This window comes from Haplochromis burtoni, unplaced genomic scaffold, assembly GCF_018398535.1.
Source record: "Haplochromis burtoni strain Fernald_Lab_line unplaced genomic scaffold, NCSU_Asbu1 Contig_987, whole genome shotgun sequence".
NCBI classification, from domain to species: Eukaryota; Metazoa; Chordata; class Actinopteri; order Cichliformes; family Cichlidae; genus Haplochromis; species Haplochromis burtoni.
The window spans coordinates 49556-69646 of NW_024583348.1; the positions used below are offsets into that span (position 1 = coordinate 49556).

Here is a 20091-nt window from a genome sequence, read left to right on the forward strand (position 1 = left end):
TTCCTACTGTTGACTCCCAAGAAGCAGAAGTCTGAGACTCTTGCCATACAGACCCTGTTGATGGTGACTGGCAGGATGTCATCTGCCTTCTTCCTGAAGTTCACAACAAGTTCCTTGGTCTTTACGGTGTTCAGGAGCAAGTTGTTGTCCACGCTGTCAGCCACTGGGCCATAGGCAGATGCATCCCCCCCCCAGAAATTAGTCTTCAGGCTACGATCATTCTTACGGTTAGTAAGACTAAAATAGTGCTTCTACTTAGAAAAAGCCAACATTTCACTTCATTAGTCACTTCCTCATTTTATGTTCCACTTCTATTTTTATTTAAAAGGGAGTTGTTCCATCTTTGCTGGATTGCTCTGCTCGTTTCTCTGCTGGAGAGCAGTGGGCTGGTTTGTGTTCTTAGAAGAGAATCTGTGTGGACTTGTGGAAAACACTAACTTGTAGAAACCAAGAACTTCTCTAATGTTGATCTTCTATTTGAACTCTAATTTAATGTAAATAAATGGCCTGAACTTCTATGATCGAGTCCTGCATTTGAGTGTTGCCTGTTTAGTGATCCCTGAAACTTTTCTTTCTGAAAGCATCCTGATGAGACTATTCAACACTGTTTATTTCTTTATTTGCACATTACATTATGTGTGTACACTAATATTCAAAGCCCAATAAGCTCATCAACAAATACGAGATTCATTTTGTAGACAACCTTGTCCAAGTCACTTTAGAAAATAAGTGCATTAAAGGTCAAGTTATCATGCACTTGGTCCACAAAGAAAGAATGTAATAAATATTTAATAAGTCTATTTTAAAAACTCACAGTGTTTGTATCCATTTTTGCTGGTTTCCCTGACAAGACAAGACAAGACAAGACAAGGACTTTTGCTTCCACAAACAAAATTCAAGTTAATCCATCCTGCTTGGTAATATTCTGACACTTAACTCTTTTGTATATGATGATGATGACCACAACAGCTATTAGGAGTGCTAAACCCACAGCCACAATGATAAACATCCACCAGTCTGGTAAAGAATGTAAACAAGAGTCTAAGGAGCTTGGAAATAAAGCGACTGGATGTAAAATTCCTTAAAGATGTTTCAACTCTCATCTAAGATGCTTCTTCAGTTCATGCAAACAATATAACACAAACAAGAGAAATCTGTTTGCTGATTTATGTTCTGTTTAAAACAAATTAACATAAGAGGGGGAAAAGAGGCAGCACAGGTCACAACTCGGGCTACATCATCAAATTACTGTTTTATTGATCTGCATCTTCTTCCTTAATAATGAATATTGGCTAATCCTGTATTGCAATGATATTAAGAGCTACTTATTAATATCAGTTTGAAGCTACTTCCACTTACATAGATACAAGCAACATAAAACATTGCATATAAAGGAGTGACATGAATACACGAACAAAAATCAGTTTAGGAAAAAGTAGATATCAAAATAGAAAAACAGTACATTTCTTCAAAAATGTCATTTAGATGATTTTAAATGGTTATTCTTACCTGTTTTCTTACTCTTACTTGGCGACAGTAATCTTACAGATGTACCACATGTCTGTGTACAAGATATCTGTCATTACCCGGGATTCTGAGAGATAAATTGTTTCTTTCTTTTTTCTTTTTTAATCTAGGCTTACAGTCTCTCTTTGTCAAAAACATGCAGACTACTGTTAATCTCTCAGTGCTGTTGCTTGACCCAAAGGTAAATACAACTCATCAAGACAACCTGGTTGTGTCTATCTCAGTTTATTTCAGATTTCATCAACACCTCTGTCACTTGGAATAGACTCCACCCAGCTATGATCCTAATCTAGATATATGCTTAACAAAATCTGTGGATGTGTGACCTCTGGATATCAAGGACTGATGAAAACATTGCTCCTGTCACATACTCCTGTTTTTGTCCTTTGTTTCTCAGCCGTCATCCTGTGTTCTTTCTCTCCTCTGCCTCATTTTACAGTTTTATCTCACTCGAAATGTGTCTCCCACCATGTGAAGATGAAACGGATGATGTTAAATATTCCCATGTAATTAACTTGTCTAAGAACCCGGAGCGTTAAACCCCAGCAATACACATAGAAAATCCTGATCGATCTCTCTGACTCAAAGCTTCCCTGATAGTACAAATGTCCTCCATCTGTAATGGAGTCTATTTTGTCTAGCAGCTCGTGGACTTGGAGCCTCTCATCCATCTCTTCATTGTTGAACACGTGGTACAGACCACAGCAGTTTTTAAGCAGTTCCTTCAGGTTGTTGTCATTGCTGACAAACTTCTCTATGTCGATGGTGTTTTTCAGTCGGTCTCCATATGTGAACAGGACCATGGTGTGTTTGGAAACGTCAGGACTCAGCATTGTCTGCAGGCTTTTCAGCCCTTCCTGCTCTTGTTTGGTGAATCTTCCGAGCTGGAGGACGAGGAGGAAAACGTGAGGACCTGGAAAGCTCAGCTTGAGTGCTTTTAACATCTCTGCTTTCACCATGTTTATAGACAACCGAGTGCTGAAGAGTCCAGGAGTGTCGACCACAGAGATTCTGCGACCCTGAACATCAGCTTCTACTTTCTGACTACACAGAGTCACTGGGCTGGAACTGATCTTACAGTCAAATGCCTTCTTTCCCAGGATGGTGTTTCCCGCTGAACTCTTCCCCACTCTCTCCTGCCCCACCAGCACCACCCTGAGGCGTGAGCCTGAAACAACACAGGTCATCAGGTGGCGTTACACCAGTGTATCAGTATGCTCACCACCTGTGTACATAATAGCTCATTTTATAAACAGCAGATAACAATAAAAAGCATTTCAGACAGCATGTGCTTTTTCTCTTGATGTAATTTATTTTAAAAGGATCACTTTAACATTTTTTAGACTTAATAATCCAGAGGGGCACATTTGACCAAACGTCCAGCCTGTTCCAGCCTGTTTGCTTTGATCACCTTTGAGTCCATCAGTGGCAAACAAAGTCACACACACACACACACACACACACACACACACACACACACACACACACACACACACACACAGAGTTATCAATCAGTTATTGCTTTTGAATATAGGAACATAATTAAAAGGTTCAGTGTGGATAATGTGTTCTACTGACATACAACATAAGGACATGTCAAGGGCTGCAGACAAAAAAATCATAAAAATAATTAATGAAACAAGATGCTAATCTATATCTGTATCTGAGCAGCAATCAGCCTTATGATAAAGATAATGTGGTGACAGAACAGGAAAAATAAACAATATTTATGAAATATAGTTTAAAGTTTATCTAAATTTTTCATAGGGCTGGAATGATCTAACTAATTACTGCAATCCTTTGTGTTTTACTGTATGTTGCATCCTGTTTCATCTTTCACTCTGAAATATATATCTTGTTTGGGAACCCCGGCATATGCAGCTGCAACAGCAGCTCCAAAAGCAGCTCCAACTCCAACTCCAACAGCCGCTCCAGCAGCAGCTCCAGCAGCAGCAACTCCAGCAGCGGCTGCACCAGCAGCAGCTAAACCTAGACCTCCAGCAGTAGCTCCAATAACAACACCCTTTAGAACAGCCTGAATAAAGGAGTTGTCTTCCTCTGCCTTTCTTCTTGCTTCTTCAAGATTCATGTCTGGATATTTTTCCAGAAGTTCTTTAATCTTTTGTTTTATGGCTCTCTCGGCCTCTTGGAACATTTCGTTGGTGTAGAAGCCTCCTCCATTTAGTTGAATCATTGCACTGATCTTCAGCAGCAGCTCTTTAAGCTGAGAGGGATCTCTGTCATCATTGTCAAAAACATGATGATTTCTGTGACACTGACTGATGAAGCGGCGGAGATCTGGATTCTCATTAATTAATTTTTCTATGGAGGAATGTCTTTTCTTCAGCTCATCTCCATGGGTAAACAGTACCATGGTGTAACGTGATGCCTCTTTTCCAAATATTGTCTGAATGATTTTCACTGATTTTTGTTCTTCTTTTGTGAATCTGGTTGGCTGGAGCACAACCAAAAAAACATGTGGCCCAGGAGCAGCAAAGGACATGCATCGAGCAATCTCTCTCCTCACCTGCTCTTCAGATTGTTTTGTGTCACCCAGTCCTGGTGTATCAATTACAGCCAGTTTAAGGCCACCAAACTCTCCCATCTTTTTCTCACACACTTCTGTCACTGAGGAAGAAGTCAGCTCAGATTTAAAAGCATCTCTTCCTAAGATGGTGTTTCCTGCTGCACTCTTCCCAACTCCAGTTTTCCCAACAAGTACAATCCTGAGATCTGTGAGAGAACACAATGATGTTACCTGTTTACCCCCATCAGTTTATTTTATCTACAGTGGTCCCTCGCCATAACAGGGTTTACCTTTCAAGGTCTTGCTCTTTCGCTGATTTTTTTTTTTGCAATTTTGCATGCTTTTTCTTTTCTTTTCCCCCCCACACAAATGTGTTCGGCATCCTGATTGGCTGTAAACAACTGTCAATCAGTCTCCTAGTGCCATGTCTCCTGTACAGTACAGAATGAGTTCAGCTTGTCAAATTTACATAAATCTTCGATCGCTAGCAGTGTGACTCTGAAGTGCTGTACCGTCAAAGGCACCTGCGGTAGCACTCAAAAGGCAGAGGAAGATGCTAACCAACGCACAAAAAGTTGGATCTTTTGACATGCTAAAGGAAGCTAAAAGTTACCGTATTTTTCGGACCATAAGGCACACCAGGTTATGAGGCGCATTAAACGAAACAAAAGAGTCAGATAAGTCAAACTTTACTCAACTCGTTCTTCTTGCTTCGTCTACTTCTGTCCCATTGATTCATTAATATTGAATTCTCTCGCAGCTGCTCTATTCCCATGTCCTGCACCTGAAAACAGGGTTTAGTCTTTGGTTTCATTCCATAATACTGGACTTATTTTTCTACGAAGGCTTGAACTTCGAGGGTGTTTAAACAAGAGAGAAAAGTGCCTGTCTGAGAAAAGTGTATAAAGTGTGTAGTGAGGGGTTTTACAGCCTTAAAACATCTACAGTGGCTTGCAAAAGTATTTGGCCCCTTGAACTTTTCCACATTTTGTCACATTACAGCCACAAACATGAATCAATTTTATTGGAATTCTACATGAAAGACCAACACAAAGTGGTGTACACGTGAGAAGTGGAACGAAAATCATACATGATTCCAAACATTTTTTACAAATAAATAACTGCAAAGTGGGGTGTGCGTAATTATTCATCCCCCTTTGGTCTGAGTGCAGTCAGTTGCCCATAGGCATTGCCTGATGACTAAATAGAGTGCACCTGTGTGTAATCTAATGTCAGTACAAATACAGCTGCTCTGTGACGGCCTCAGAGGTTGTCTAAGAGAATATTGGGAGCAACAAGACCATGAAGTCCAAAGAACACACCAGACAGATCAGGGATAAAGTGATTGAGAAATTTAAAGCTTAGGCTACAAAAAGATTTCCCAAAGATTTCCCAAGCCTTGAACATCCCACGGAGCCTGTGACCCCCCCAGGCCACCCCGCTGGACACGCCACTGTCTACACAATGTTGATTCTTGGCTCCACCTTGCACTACAGCAATAACCTCCTCATTAGGTTGGCAGATAATACAACTGTGGTGGGTCTTATTAGTAACACTGATGAGATAAACTACAGGAAGAAGGTGAATCAGTTGGTTACTCAAAATAAATGGTGCTGCTGTGGAGAAGGTGAGCAGCGCAAAAACTTCTGGGTGTGCACATTACACAGGACCTCTCCTGAACATGCAACACTGCATCACTGGCCAAGAAAGCACAGCAATGCCTCTACTTCTTCTGTAAACTGAGGAAAGCAGGATCCCCAGTACCCATCCTGTGCACTTTCTATCATGTCACCATTTTCAAAACAAAAGTTGGCATATCATCCTGCAAACCCTGACTACAAATCTGTAGAACTCTGCCTATGGTTCCTAAGTGCTGACAGGGTGATCTTCTTGTGGTGTTGTCTTCTTGGGATGTCCACTTCACGGCCTGTCTCTGACATAGCCTTCAATTTGGAGATGGTAGTAGGACTTACTCCAAATAGTGATGCAGCTTGAAACTGCCCAATGGCACAGGCACTAGTCTTATGAATGATTATCGTCACCTGAAGTACCAGAAGCTCAAAACTAGAGTTAACGGCAGAATAAGCAATTTGGTATTGAGAGAGGAGATTTAGCAAGTTTTTCATTAGTTTTTTTTTTAAACATTATAATTAATATTTTTTATGCAACCCCCCCCCCCCCCCAAAAAAAAAAAAAAAACCAAACAAAAAAACACTGTACAGTAACTATAACTGGTTCATGTAAACAGCAGGAGTTTTTGCAGTTTCAGTAGTTAGACTAAAAAAATGTGTCAGACAGATGGAGGAAATGCTCTGAAGCTGAGGTTTGAATTATTATTATTTATTGGGTTTTTTGCCTGTCCCGTTTGGTTCTTTTGGCATCAGAATTATTGTCTAAAAGCAAAGGAAGATGCCCAACGGATTTACTTTACCAAATGGACCATCCCAGCCTTGCCGTATTGGTCTATTTGATTCACCTTTTATTGTTTATTTTATTTTATTTTCACTTGCTAAATACGGGACAGACTTGACTGGGGAAAAGAAAAGGGAGAAAGAAAGAGGGAAACAAAAACAGCGTTGAAGAGGAACTGTGATAAAGGGCAAAAAACAAAAACAAACAAAACAAACAGACAAAAAATACATATGTCAATCACCTGGATCACCTGTTGAGAAAGAAAAAAGAGAAAACAAGCAAAAAAAAAAAACCCAGACAGTAAGGTTTGAATTAGACACAAAGATTCAAATATTTTGGGTAGAGCTCAGAGTGACATGACTTTGTTTGCTCTTTTTTTCCCCCCAGAACAGATTTTTTCCTGGATTGCTGTGCACTGAATATGAAAACCAGATCGGTTTCTTTTTATCCCTGTGGTTACACAAGGCCACAAAAAGCACTTTTTTTTTTCTCTCTTGGCTCTTGGCGAAGGCGGTTGCACTTTTCTCCTCTCCTCCTTCCCCTTATCTTCCCTGCTTAGCCTCTTGTGTCCTTGTCCTGTCTCGTGTGTAATACTTTCTCTGGAACAGTTTCTCACTGTCGTTCTCTAAAACCTAAAAGAGAATTATGGATTTGATCAACTGGTCTCTGAATGCTATTGACACCCTTTTCTCAACAAGAAGTCTGGGCACGGGAGAGCCCTGGAGGGACTTTCCCTGCCAGATACACGATGGACGGGTGGCAGAAATGGAGGATCGTGTGCCTGGCGGGACTGTCGATCGAGGACGCTGAAGATATCTGATCGGAGCTGGCTTGGCCCTGGCTTATCGGAGAATTAAGAGAGCAGAACCGGCTGTTCAAATCCCCCCCAAGGCTGCCTGCTGGAATTGAAACGATGGGACGAGGCGCGACTTCTCACAACAAATGCAGCATGGTTAACACCTTGGAGATGCTTACAGCTGCCGTGAAGACTCAAAATAACACCATTGAGCATATATTGGGATACATCAAAGAGAGGCCTGCTCAAAATGAGACCCTTGAGCGAAAGTTGGATCACATCGCAGAACGGCTCACTGCAGTTGTGGGGTCTCAGAATCAAAAGCATGACAACACCACGGAACGGAAGTTTGATACCATTATGGGGAGGCTCGCGGTTCTCCAACGGGAGATTGAGAGACCAGTGTCGGAGTGTTAAAGAACAGCTTTGAAATTCTCCTGAGCTGCTCGCATAAAAGAAAAATCAACAACATCAACATGCGGACACCACGGCGCCAGCTGCGGCCCCAAGGCTGGAGCCGAACAAAAACTCCCAGATAACAACTGTGAGTTGACTATTCTTCCCATTCCATGCAAGGCCACCTGGGTTGGCTGGCAGACTGTTTACTTAGCCTGATAGGGCGGAGGACACTGTCTCAGCTGAACTCTGGACACGCACACACATACATTTACACTGATAAGCACGCACTCATCTCCCTCCCTTTCCAAACGCCTTTGATGCTTGTTTCCTGTGGGGGAAGACGGTGGGTCTGTGTGCCGCGCTGGAATGGTAACGCTGTGCAGGATGACTGCTGTGTTTCCTTCGGATTACTCCTCACCCCCTACCCAACCTTGTGGCTTGTCACGTGCTCCAATGTTGTACTGTGGACATTTATGTGCTCTCTGTGCAATAAAACACTGAAACAAACTAAACAACACAAGTTGGACACCACATGAAACAAAATGTGTCTCACGTTTTACTTTGTCTGAGACGTGGGACGTGAAAACAACATGTGGGGACTCACATGTTCTCAGCAGGTTTTTGTATAATAGCTCATTGTTGAATGAAAGGCTTTATTGGCCACATGCAGGTTGCCCCGCAGTGGAATAGAAACCCCCCCCCCCCACATGGGAATACAGGTCAGAGATCGGCAGCGTTACAGAAAAACACTGAAAAAGTACACAACAGTAGTAATACGATGGCACTAGTCCAATATGGCGGCCAACCAAACCGGTTTGACTGGTTTCGTGTGTGTGCACATGCGCGTTCAGGTGTGTTGAGGGTACGCGAGTTCATGTGTGGAAACACCACAGGGTGTCAGAGGGGTTATATGAGTTTATGTGTTTTTAACTGGGTTTTAATTTAATCAAACCATAGGGTTTTTTAATTAAACTATTTTTATCACTTAGGTGTATCGCAACATTCAGTTATGCAGACATATATGTTCTTAAAAGCAATTCTTTGTTTTGCGGGTGGAGTAGAAGCTGTTTTTGTTCACAGTGCACCTTAACAAAGAGGGGATGCTTTTTATTACATCTAGTCAAAAGTGTTGGTAATAGTATTTTAGTCACACTAATTTTGTGATTCTGACAATATCTCAGCTTGCAGTGATGCAAGCATTTTATTTTAAAAACGGCACAAATGGGAATTTCTTCTGAATGGGTAATGTCAGCATGTTCACAAGCGTTTCATTTAATCAAACCCCTAGTTTTAATTTAACTAGTTTTTACGCATCTTTCCAGGGTTGATGCGATCATTTTATTTAAAAATCGGGATTTCGGAATGTTGAACTAAGAGGGAGACAAAGCCAGCTACTTTTTAACACAGTAAATGGTCACAAATAGCCTAACATTCAGTCCTTTAGAAAATAAATGCTATTGGGCTACTTCTAAAACACGTTGCACACGATGTCACCTTTCCCCCCAAAACAACCAGTATCGCTCTTTTCAAACTAATCGTGTTTTAATCACACTCATTTTGTGATTCGGATGTCACACCTTGAAGTGATGCAAGCATTTTATTTATTTAAAAACAGATCAAATGGGCATTTCTTCTGTAAGGGGTTTCATGGTTTCAGAGTAGTTTTTAACACAATAGATGGTCGCAAATAACATTCAGCTCTTTAGAAAATAAACGCTGCAGTGATACTTCTAAAACCAGTAGCTCAGACCTGCTCCGTATTTTCAACAGCTGGCTAATTGTTTGAATTTGTTCAGGATTACAAAAGCCCACCGCGGGTGTCATTTAATTTTTGGGATTCCTTAGGAAAAGGTAAAAGCCGACAGGTGTACCAGTCGAGCAAGGCCGGGACCCAACCTATTGTTTAAAGTGGCCGGTATTGGCTCTTTTTGTAATTCCTCGACAAGGTAAAAGCCCCGCAGATGTACCAGTCGAGCAAGGTCTCGCCTATTTTCTGAAGTAGCCAGCAACAGCGGCCCCTTAGGCCTATCTTGGCCAGTTACACCGGATCTCAGCAACTGCGTGCCCCACCCTCATTGTTTTAAACTTGCACAGCAAGGTGATGCCCTGCAGGTGTATGGCTTCCCCCCCCCCAGACTTATAGGCACCCCATCTATTGTTTTTGGAAGCACCCGGTCCTATATTAAGCCTTCCTGAGAGCGTGAGACCCTTGCCATTTCGCGTCAGGACCAGCGCCGGTGCAGACCATTTTCTACCCACACAGAGCGTTTATGACCAGCCAGCGTTGCTTATGCATAAGAGAAAAGCGACAATACAACGAGGTTCTCTGCTCCAAGACATCCGCGGTCCTTTCACACGGTAAGCATGTGTGTTATAGCCAGCGCTTCATAAATGTCTGTCTGGCAGCGCAGATTATTTAAACTGTTTTTAAAACGTGACTCATTTGTTGTCCAAAAAACATTTCATTTGCTAAGTTACTGATTTAAAAATATATTTTTTTGAATTTTTTGCTGGATGTCAAACATATGATAGACTTTTGAGTATATTTATATAGCAAAATTCACAGTGGTATAACCATGTTAAATAAAAGATGCCCAAGTGTGCACCAATGCACTCTAATGCAAGCCTTTGAAATGTATGTTGACAAGTACATGAAGCGTACATCTACCTCTATAGTTGAAAAGAGTCTGTATCCATACTTTGTGGATCTGCTAATTTGTTTTTAATGTGGCACTTTTTTTCACCAACCGCAGATGATGAAATCCTCTTTATTTGAGAAAGTGTCCCTAAGCTGTGGCTACTCATAATTACTGAGTTCCCTAGCCACTTCTTTACTATGTCAGCAAACTTTCTGAACAATGAAGATGTGTCTTTAAATCTACGATACCTTTCCTGTTCAGAAAGTTTGCTGACATAGTAAAGAAGTGGCAACACTTTTGACTAGATGTAAATAAAAAGCATCCCCTCTTTGTTAAGGTGCACTGTGAACCAAAACAGCTTCTACTCCACCCGCAAAACAAAGAATTGCTTTTAAGAACATATATGTCTGCATAACTGAATGTTGCGATACACCTAAGTGATAAAAATAGTTTAATTAAAAAACCCTATGGTTTGATTAAATTAAAACCCAGTTAAAAACACATAAACTCATATAACCCCTCTGACACCCTGTGGTGTTTCCACACATGAACTCGCGTACCCTCAACACACCTGAACGCGCATGTGCACACACACGAAACCGGTCAAACCGGTTTGGTTGGCCGCCATATTGGACTAGTGCCATCGTATTACTACTGTTGTGTACTTTTTCAGTGTTTTTCTGTAACGCTGCCGATCTCTGACCTGTATTCCCATGTGGGGGGGGGGGGTTTCTATTCCACTGCGGGGCAACCTGCATGTGGCCAATAAAGCCTTTCATTCAACAATGAGCTATTATACAAAAACCTGCTGAGAACATGTGAGTCCCCACATGTTGTTTTCACGTCCCACGTCTCAGACAAAGTAAAACGTGAGACATATTTTGTTTCATGTGGTGTCCAACTTGTGTTGTTTAGTTTGTTTCAGTGTTTTATTTTTTAGAACACATGTTATACTTGTTTTAGCAGCTCATTTTTAACTAAAACTGTTATTAAGAATGTTATGATATAGGATTTTAGTGCTGTTTGTGGATATTCTGAAGACTGATGTAAAGTTGTCTTCAGAAATGATCAAGTTATGTGTTTTTAATATTCATTTCAGCTGCATCCTAAACTCTATTTTATATATCATTCCAGTGTAACAAACAAATCAGTCTAGTCTTTACTGGAACCTTTCAAAATAATTCACAGTTGAAACACTCCAACTCACAACAGAGCATCCCTCCATCAGGTCCAACCTACTATCAGTGGCTCTAAGGTGCCTGTGCTGATAGCTCTAGGTCTAACAAACTGCATTCAAAACAGGTGGGTTATTTGGTGGCTAACTGTCCAAAGATATAATGGGCATAACAAACTTAAAAAAAAAATTAAAAGAGGACCATGTGAGACATGTAAATCAGAAATTCTAGTAAAGGGTTTTTTTTTTCTTTTTCTTTTTTTCTTCTTTTTAAAATCTCTAGTAAATGGCCACACAGAGACCAAGTTCACGCGCTATTTGCATGCCACACACCGAGTATTCACTCTGAGATTCTGGAAACGACATTCAACCTGCAGCCATTTTGTTAAGGGCAACTGCCATTAGTGAAGCTAGACTGAAAAGTAATAGCCTGGACTGAAGTCTTAAAAACAATGGAGACATACCTTTTATGATTTAATTTTAACCTTGCCGTTTTCTCTCTCTCTCTCTTTTTTTTTTTGAAACCTTGGATACTTCTTTTCTTAAAGAAAACTAATAAAATAGAGATCGCCCCATGCTTTAATTCTGAGATATTTATTTATAGAAATTAATTTTAAATGAGAGTGAAAGTGATAAAAGTACTCACCTTCCAATGCAGGTTTGCCAGCCATGTTTTTGTTTTTTGTTGTTTGTTTTTTCCTAAGCAGTTGATCGAGTGTGTTCACTTTCTGGGGATGACATTGAATAGTTTCGTTTCACTGAAAGAGCTGTAATATAGTCTGACCGTAAACTCCTCCCTCAAATGACACAAACAAGAGGTGGAGTAAATAACTTAGCTGCCCTCCAAATCCCGGTATGGCAGTGTAGGAAATCAGAGACTCAAAAAAGTCTTTTTTCGGTGCTATGATGTTTTCTTTCTCTCTGCTTATTCTGTTGGTTTTTGTTTTTTGCCCTTCTCCCCCGTCCCTCTTCTCAGCTGTTTTTCTTTTTCTCTTTCTTTCTCCCCTTCTTTCCCCCAGTCAAGTCTGTCCCGTATTCAGCAAGTGAAAATAAAATAAACAATAAAAGGTGAATCAAATGGACCATTACGGCAAGGCTGGGATGGTCAATTTGGTAAAGTAAATCCGTTGGGCATCTTCCTTTGCTTTTAGACAATAATTCTGATGGCAAAAGAGCCAAACGGGACAGGCAAAAAAAAAGAAAAAAAAAAGAGACTCAAAAAAGTCACTCGTTTCTCTGAATCCGACTTAGTATTGATGATCACCCCCTGTGATTTATTTAGGCTTCTTCATCTATTAGTCAGTCAAAGGTTATTTATTCACACACAGGAACAGAATAGACAAAAGATTCTGTAAACGAGAAATCCATTTTCCAAATCTGACTTGGGGGAGATATTACAGTGTTTAGAGATGATATATGTGAAATAAAATAGATGTAGTGATATCATAAAACACCTCAGCAAGCGTGGTGTGAGACGAGTATTAATTAACTCTATTCACAATGAAAGTATATCACTCTATATTTAAACAGATAAAAATAAAGGCAAAGTAAATACTTAACAGCCCGTGCCCTTCCCTCTCCACCCTCCTTTATCTTTGAAGTTTCTGCTCTCCTTCGCTCTCTGGCGCCTTTTCCCTTGGGGTTTTTAGTAGGTGCAGCAGGTGAGCTGTTGTACACCTGTTTTCCATTTTCTTGTTTTCCTCAGTATTTAAAGTTACAGTAAGTAAAAAACAAATCTTCACTACATCAGTTCAGCTGCTGAATTTGAACAGTTTAAAGTCAGACAGATGTAATTCACAGATTTGACCTAATAGTCAGGACACCGTGTATTTTCAGTAACGTCAGCCCCTCCTTTGCTCACGCCTTATGTAAACAGCCGTCCATAAGTAGCCTGTTTGAATTTTTACAGTCCTTAGGAGAAATTGGGGAGGGAGATGACTCCCGGGCATTCCTGAGAGCCTTTCAGGCCACGGCAAAGGCGGCCTGAGGAGGAGTGGGCACTGCGGCTGCTGCCTCTGTTAGTGTGTCTCAGCTTGCCCGCCTTTTCGCTGATATTTGTGAAGGGACCAGCTGGTTGACGCAGCGAGGGAGGTAGTAGTAATGCTGCCAGAGGACCATTTGACCGCGCGGCCCATAACGCCATGAGGGCAGCCACGACCCTGAGGAGATGTTTCTCCGCAGGGCAGCAGGGTGCACCAAGGTCGTTATCTCCGACCCCCGACACAATTTGATTCCCCTGCGTAAGGAGCGCGCACCGGGCAGGGAGGGACAGCGGATCCAGTTGACTCCGCCTTCATTCCAACCCGCGAGACGTGGAAATAGTGATGTTTTACTTTTGTGCGTGCGGGGGGGGGGGTGTTACGTTATGGTTCAGTGTATGGATTACAACAGAGCGTTCTACCATAGCTCTTTTCTTCCACAGTCTACTTCCTACAAAACTTTATACATTTCAATGAAATTGTAAAGCTGCAGGATCAAGATTACTCAATTTTTTTGAGCTAGCAGCATGAACGTAAAACTGTTAAAGACTCAACTTGAAATGCAGACAAAATTAAAGAAATAAAATTGTTAACATTATAAGGCAGATTATACACAATTACTCTTCAGTGTACCCATGGCAAACTTGCTGTAACTGTGAAAACGTTTTACAAGGCAAACAACGAAAAGCTTTTTTGTACATGTGGGCTTTCCACACAGAGCTGGTTGAACCATTGCATACACCTGTCCCACTGAATCTGTCAAAAAAAAAAAAAAAAAAAAATAGGGCCAGCCTTAAATTTCTAAGGATTTCTTGTAACCGCTTGACAACAAGAATTTATGATTACGTTTCCCCAGCTGTCATCAGTGTCACGTTCTCTCGCTGCAGTAGTGAGAGGTCAAAGGCCAGTTTGCGTCTAGCTGATGGAAAGGCATCAGTAACTCAAATAACCAATTATTAAAACCAAAGTAACCAAAACGAAAATAGAAAATTGGAAAAATGTTGCCTGTTCTAAAGAGTCTTAATTTCTGCTTTTAAATTTGAAAAGCAGGGACTTTGGTTTAAACAAAAGCATGGCACCATCCTGTTTCAGTCTGGTGGTGGGTATATTGATGTGAGAGATATTGTGATCTTGGGCCTTTTCTTTATGCCAAAGCCAAACTGTTGTTGCTGACCATGTCTTTTTTCTTTTTTTAGTGTACCCATCTTTTGATAGTTGCTTCCATCAGGATAATGTGCCATGTTATGCAGCTCAAATCACCTCACATTTGTTTCTAGAATATGAAATTGGGTTCAGTGTACCTTCTGTACACCTTTGGGATGTGGTGGAGTGGGAGATGTCATCAAGGCTCTGCAGCAACAGTGTGATGCTATCATTTAAATATGAATCAAAATTCATGAGGAATGTTTGCCACTAAGAATTAAGGCAAAAAGGGGGCCCAGCTATGTAAAAGCAAAGTGTACATAAATCTGCCCGGTCCATGTAGTTGATAACAATAAGCTTACCAAAGTTTTAGTAGTACTCTTGGTGAAGGTGATGGAGGCATAGCGAACAGCATCTTCAGGATCAGCCGACACAGAGACAACAACATAATGACTGCTGGGTTGATTCCACACTTCAGAGAGGAAGCAGTGCATAACTCTTTACTATTACAGAGAGCTGAATAGTTGTGAAAGCAGACTGAGTCAGTATGAGGGCATTTTTCTGTTTTCTTCTTCTCTTTTTAAAAAAGAAATTGGATATCATCATAAATTAAAAGAAAAAAATTGCTGAATTTATTTTAATTTAATAAAACATTAAAAGATAAAATACAATTTTAAGTTCGCATGTGCTTAGTTTATCCCAGATTGGGATACAAAAAGTCTTTAGCAGTCATAGCCTATAACAAGCTTATAATTAAAGCAAAACTTACAGTGATTTCCCTGGTCTGCAATCTGTTTTCGGAAAAAGAGAAACCCACTTAGAGTCTTCAGGCTGCTTAGACATTTTTATTTATAAAAGGTTCATCTTGTGGAGGCTCTTACCTTTAAATTTCTTCCACTGGATGGATGGATGGATATAACAACAACTACACATATTAGGAGTGCTACTACACCCACTAACGCAGCAATCACCTTCCCCCATTCTGAAGAAAAGGACAACATTTTAAAAAATTTCAGTTTCTGTTCTGTTCATTGGCTAAAAATAAAATACTTTTTTTTTGTTTTGTTTTTTTCCAGGCAAAGAAATGTTTAATCATCTTCTTGTGAGTAAAGAGATTCTTGTTGAGCAACAACATGATGTAAGACTTAGATGTGACTAAGAACATTAACTTTTAATAGGAAATGTGTCAAAATACAACATTTGAATTTCTTGGAAGGACAGTAGCAGAGTTTATATCAATACTGATTATTCTATATGGAAATTACTTGGATTGCAAATTGAGACGAAGAGCCCAATGACAACATTAACTTATATAGAGAGTCATCAGTACACAGGAGTACAGGAAGTGCAATATTTTTTAAAATTAAAAAAATAAAATAGAAACGAATCAAAACAAATACCAAATTCTCACCTCTTTCCATACCTTCATATTGTCATCATCATCATTTTTCACTTGGCACTTGAATAAATCATAATTCTTTGATGTGTAAACATTATGAGAAGTTGTAAATGTCACACTGGCTGAGCAGGCAGACTGTGACGTCTTCAAGCCTTTGTTATTATTATCAGTGGATTTATCTTCATACAGCCACTTGACTGTGTATCAGCATTGCTCATACATTGACACAGAGCAGGTCAAGGTCACCATGTTGCCTTCTTTACGTTCGCTCACTGATGATAAAAGAAAAGAAAAAATAAGGAGAATTTTCGGCAGTCCTCAGAGTAACTATGATTTTTACAGTAATATGATGTTGAACTGAGCCGTTTTGAGCTGATAGTATTATGATGGAAATACCCACTGTTAACAGGAAAGAGTCTGTTTATAAAACCTGGACCTTCTTGTTTTCCTGATTTGTTGAACATTCTGCAGGTGTAATCACCAACATCGTCAGCTGTGACATTTATCACCAGCGAACAGTTTACAGTCACACTTAGTCTGGGTGATTTATTCTTAGCATTTGCATGCATCTTCCCATTTTCAAACAGTGTCACTGCGCTCGGCTTTCTAGATGTAGTGAAGAGACAGGTAGTGCTGTTACATTTTTCCTGATCATCTTTCACATTTCCACAAGACAAAGTGACTTTATCTCCAACTCTGACAGGACAGAGTCCTGAACTTCTGTTGCTGGTAAAATCAGAAACAAATGCAAAAATGATTATATAATATGATTATGATTATAATAATTTTAGATACATCAGTTTTTAAATAGTATTTCTCATTTTGACAAAGAAATTATTTGAGGGGGGCCTGAATGACTAAATAGAATGATACTTATACTATATAGCATCTTTTTTAATTCAATCTTTTTCACTTAATTAAACTGAAAGTGGTTTCTCCCTGACGACGAAGACACTCTAAACTTGGGCAAACGTTTTGTGTTTACATCTCTTTCAACCAAGTAAAAGTTTGAAATTCTACTTGTAAATGTACACGTATCCTTACCTGATAATTGAAGTATAAGTACCATTAGAGAAAGAAAACATTTGAATCCCTCTGCATTCCACCATTGTGTCTCTTGGGTTTTCTTCTTGTTTGTCACACTGTGTCTAAAAAAGTCCCTCCTATAAAGATATGTACCAGTCATTTCTGGTGACATCACTTCCTCAAATTGACCTATATGTTCAGTCTACATGATTTTTACTTAAAAGGTAGAAAAGCCAAATGACTGCTCTCTGGGACTCTAAGTGTCAATAGCCCCATGAATGACTATCCTCCACCTAAAACCGTGGTCCATAAGAAGAAAAATCTTATTTCTGTTATTGAAACAATGGAAACACACACTCTTAATTGATTTACATGGCACTATTGCATGTCAAGTTTGAATTCTTCTCTGTATTTTGCTTGCGCTGTCTGTGTTCTCTCATTTTCCCCTTTAAACATAACCAGTTGTGTTAGACCAGCAGTCCCCAACCTTTTTTGCGCCACGGACCGGTTTATGCCCGACAATATTTTCATGGACTGGCCTTTAAGGTGTTGCGGATAAATACAACAAAATAAAACTAGTACCGGTACTGAAAAAAAGAAGATTTATTCATAACACACGTGAAAAGACCCAGGAAAACCGAGTTAACGATAAAAACGATAACAAAATAACGCTGAAAACCGATAAAAACCCTGAAAACCATACATTTCACACCTGAGCCTCAACTCTCGCGGCCCGGTACCAAACGACTCACGGACCGGTACCGGTCCGAGGCCCGGGGGTTGGGGACCGCTGTGTTAGAGGACTGCCCATCCCAGGGCCTGGCTCTATTGGATGTGTCTTACTGTTCAACAATTATATTTGATGGAATGCTGAATTTCACTTTGGTCAAAATAGGTGTTCAACAAATCAGTGTGCTTGGTTACCTTATCAGCTTGTGATTTCCATCAATGTGCCACAATGAGTTTGGACCTGCAACCTGATATGTTCTTCGTTCTGGTCTCCGCAAAACTGCTCTAAGGGCAGCTGCTCCAGGATTTATTCGTAACATGCTTGCTCGAACCCTCCTTCGCTGTTCACGTAGTTCACGTAGTTCACGTACTCGCGGGGAGGCTCTGACAGCCTCAGGACCAATTTGTTCATTGCCAGCGACAATGTCCTGCACATGTTCATCCAAGGCACTGTCAGTCAGTTCCGCATACATTGATGCACGGGTGAAATGATACTGTCTGAAATAAGACAAAAAAACACGAGTATTTTATCACTACCATAACAACACACTAGTTAGTGCACATTCAAATATACAAATTTTTACAACTTCACAATACCATTTAATTTGAATAAACAGTGAGTGTGTGTCACAAAGTCACACTGGTTTCAAAAGTCACTGACCATAGATGTCTTCGAATTGTACGAAGTGAAACATTCAAAATATCAGCCATCTGAGGTGCAGTGAATCCACATGACTTCAGGAATGAAAGCTGTTCCCGAGTGATAAGGTAAAGGGATCTACCTCTACCTCTGTCGAAAACCACTGGTGCCTGGTATCCAAAAGAGCCTGAAAATATATAAGCGTTTGGTGTATTTGGAAAATAGGTTAAGACAGAGTCGTAATTTATTTCACACTTTTGATGAGTCAAGGAATCGACACAATATGTGCTTACCTTGTTGGCCATGCTGAGTAGACAGTTCAACCTCCTGAATCAATTCAGCCAAGTCACGCAGAAGTTGATCTGCTGCAGTTACACTGATCAGTCTTCCTCTTGCCCACCGAAGGCTTCTCTGCATTGTCTCCAACCTCAAAGATATCAAAAAATTACTTCTTAATTCATGTTATATTTTCAGCCCATATTCCCCTTAAACATTTTATGCAAGTTAAAATGTTAGATGTTTTCCATCATGCTTTGATCATACCTCCTTAACGCTAACTGTAGCACATCTGACCCAACATTGTCCATCAGCAGCCGCCGTGTGCAGTCATTAAGAATGTTCTTGCACCTTGAGATGAATATCCTCCAGGCCATACTTTGTACTGTGATCCCACAAAGACAAAAATTGAAATTATTACTTTCAACAGGTTTATATATTTAAATAAATCAAAAATTTCATGTTAGTCTTCTGAAAATTGTGACTGAGCACTTTTGGAAACACTGTCATCCCTGTAAGTATTGGGACTGTGAACAGTTATAGAATACATCTGAAATAAATGTCAGATTCTAACAGGTTATAGTTCTGTTAATAGAGCTTTTGAATCTACGTTTCATACATATTTCTATCTTTAATAACAGTATGTCAACGATGTCAACCAATATTTTCATATTTCAAACACACACCCAAGTTAAAAATTTGAATCTCCACATCTTCTACTCTGCATATCTGAAAAATCAGTTTTGATAATGTTACAAATCCATTGTCAAATGTTCCCATCTATGTCATTTATCTTTGTTTATTTTAAATGCTGTCATTAGTTTTTATTTTTTTTCCAACTTATTAACAAAATGAAAATGGTCTACATTGTTTTGTTCACTTAAATAAAACGACATTTTTGTATCGTACTCTGGGTTCTTGAAGACCATGCTGTCTTTTAACTTTATTCTTTATTTTCTGCATATACTGTTCATTATTCATTTCTTTACTCGTTGAGGCTGTTCTCCTGCCATTCTGTGTTCCTAGTGCAAAGTCTGCATTACTGTGTCCTATCTTTAGTTGGTTACTACTTTATATTGTTGACGTCTAGTCTTTTGTGCACTTGCTTTTGCTTCCACTGGTCATACTTGTTTGATTCAATTCACCTGTGTCTTGTTTCTCCCAGCTGCGTCCTCTCTCCCTAATCAAGTATTTAAGCCCTCAGCTTTCCTCAGCTCTTTACTCTGTTGTTCTGTTTCAAGTTGTACACTTTGTTTGTCTACCTTGTGGCTTTCTGTGCATTAGTTTTGGATTCTAGGAACTTTTTAAAATAATCAGTATTATTATCTCTCTTCAATGTGGATTTGCCACACTCATATTTAAGGTCAGTTTTCAGTTCATGGAGTTTGTCTTTCAGTCTGCAGTAGGGCTGCCACGATTAGTCGA

At 39.9% G+C, this 20091-nt stretch overlaps 1 protein-coding gene across 2 annotated transcripts; it reads right to left on the reverse strand.

Moving 5' to 3' along the window:
• Positions 1–602: 602 nt before the first annotated feature.
• LOC102301635 (GTPase IMAP family member 9) lies at positions 603–12241 on the reverse strand. 2 transcript variants are annotated; one of them, XM_005951607.3, is made up of 2 exons: positions 12121–12240; positions 603–2695 (listed from the first exon to the last, which is right to left on the reverse strand). In XM_005951607.3, the coding sequence occupies exons 1-2, from the start codon at positions 12143–12145 to the stop codon at positions 1974–1976; spliced, it is 747 nt and encodes a 248-aa protein (XP_005951669.1). In that variant the 5' UTR covers positions 12146–12240; the 3' UTR covers positions 603–1973. The 2 variants fall into 2 exon arrangements, with proteins under 2 accessions (XP_005951669.1, XP_005951668.1); XM_005951606.2 differs by lacking the exon at positions 603–2695 and adding an exon at positions 2817–4260 and having other exon boundaries at positions 12121–12241.
• Positions 12242–20091: the final 7850 nt, after the last annotated feature.

Bases quoted from the DNA above. Each gene is read 5' to 3' on its own strand.
- LOC102301635 (XM_005951606.2), bottom strand. From the start codon at position 12,145: ATGGCTGGCAAACCTGCATTGGAAG. The intron at 4,261-12,120 runs GTGAGTACTTTT...GTTCTCTCACAG, and splicing joins TGGCAAACCTGCATTGGAAG to ATCTCAGGATTGTACTTGTT.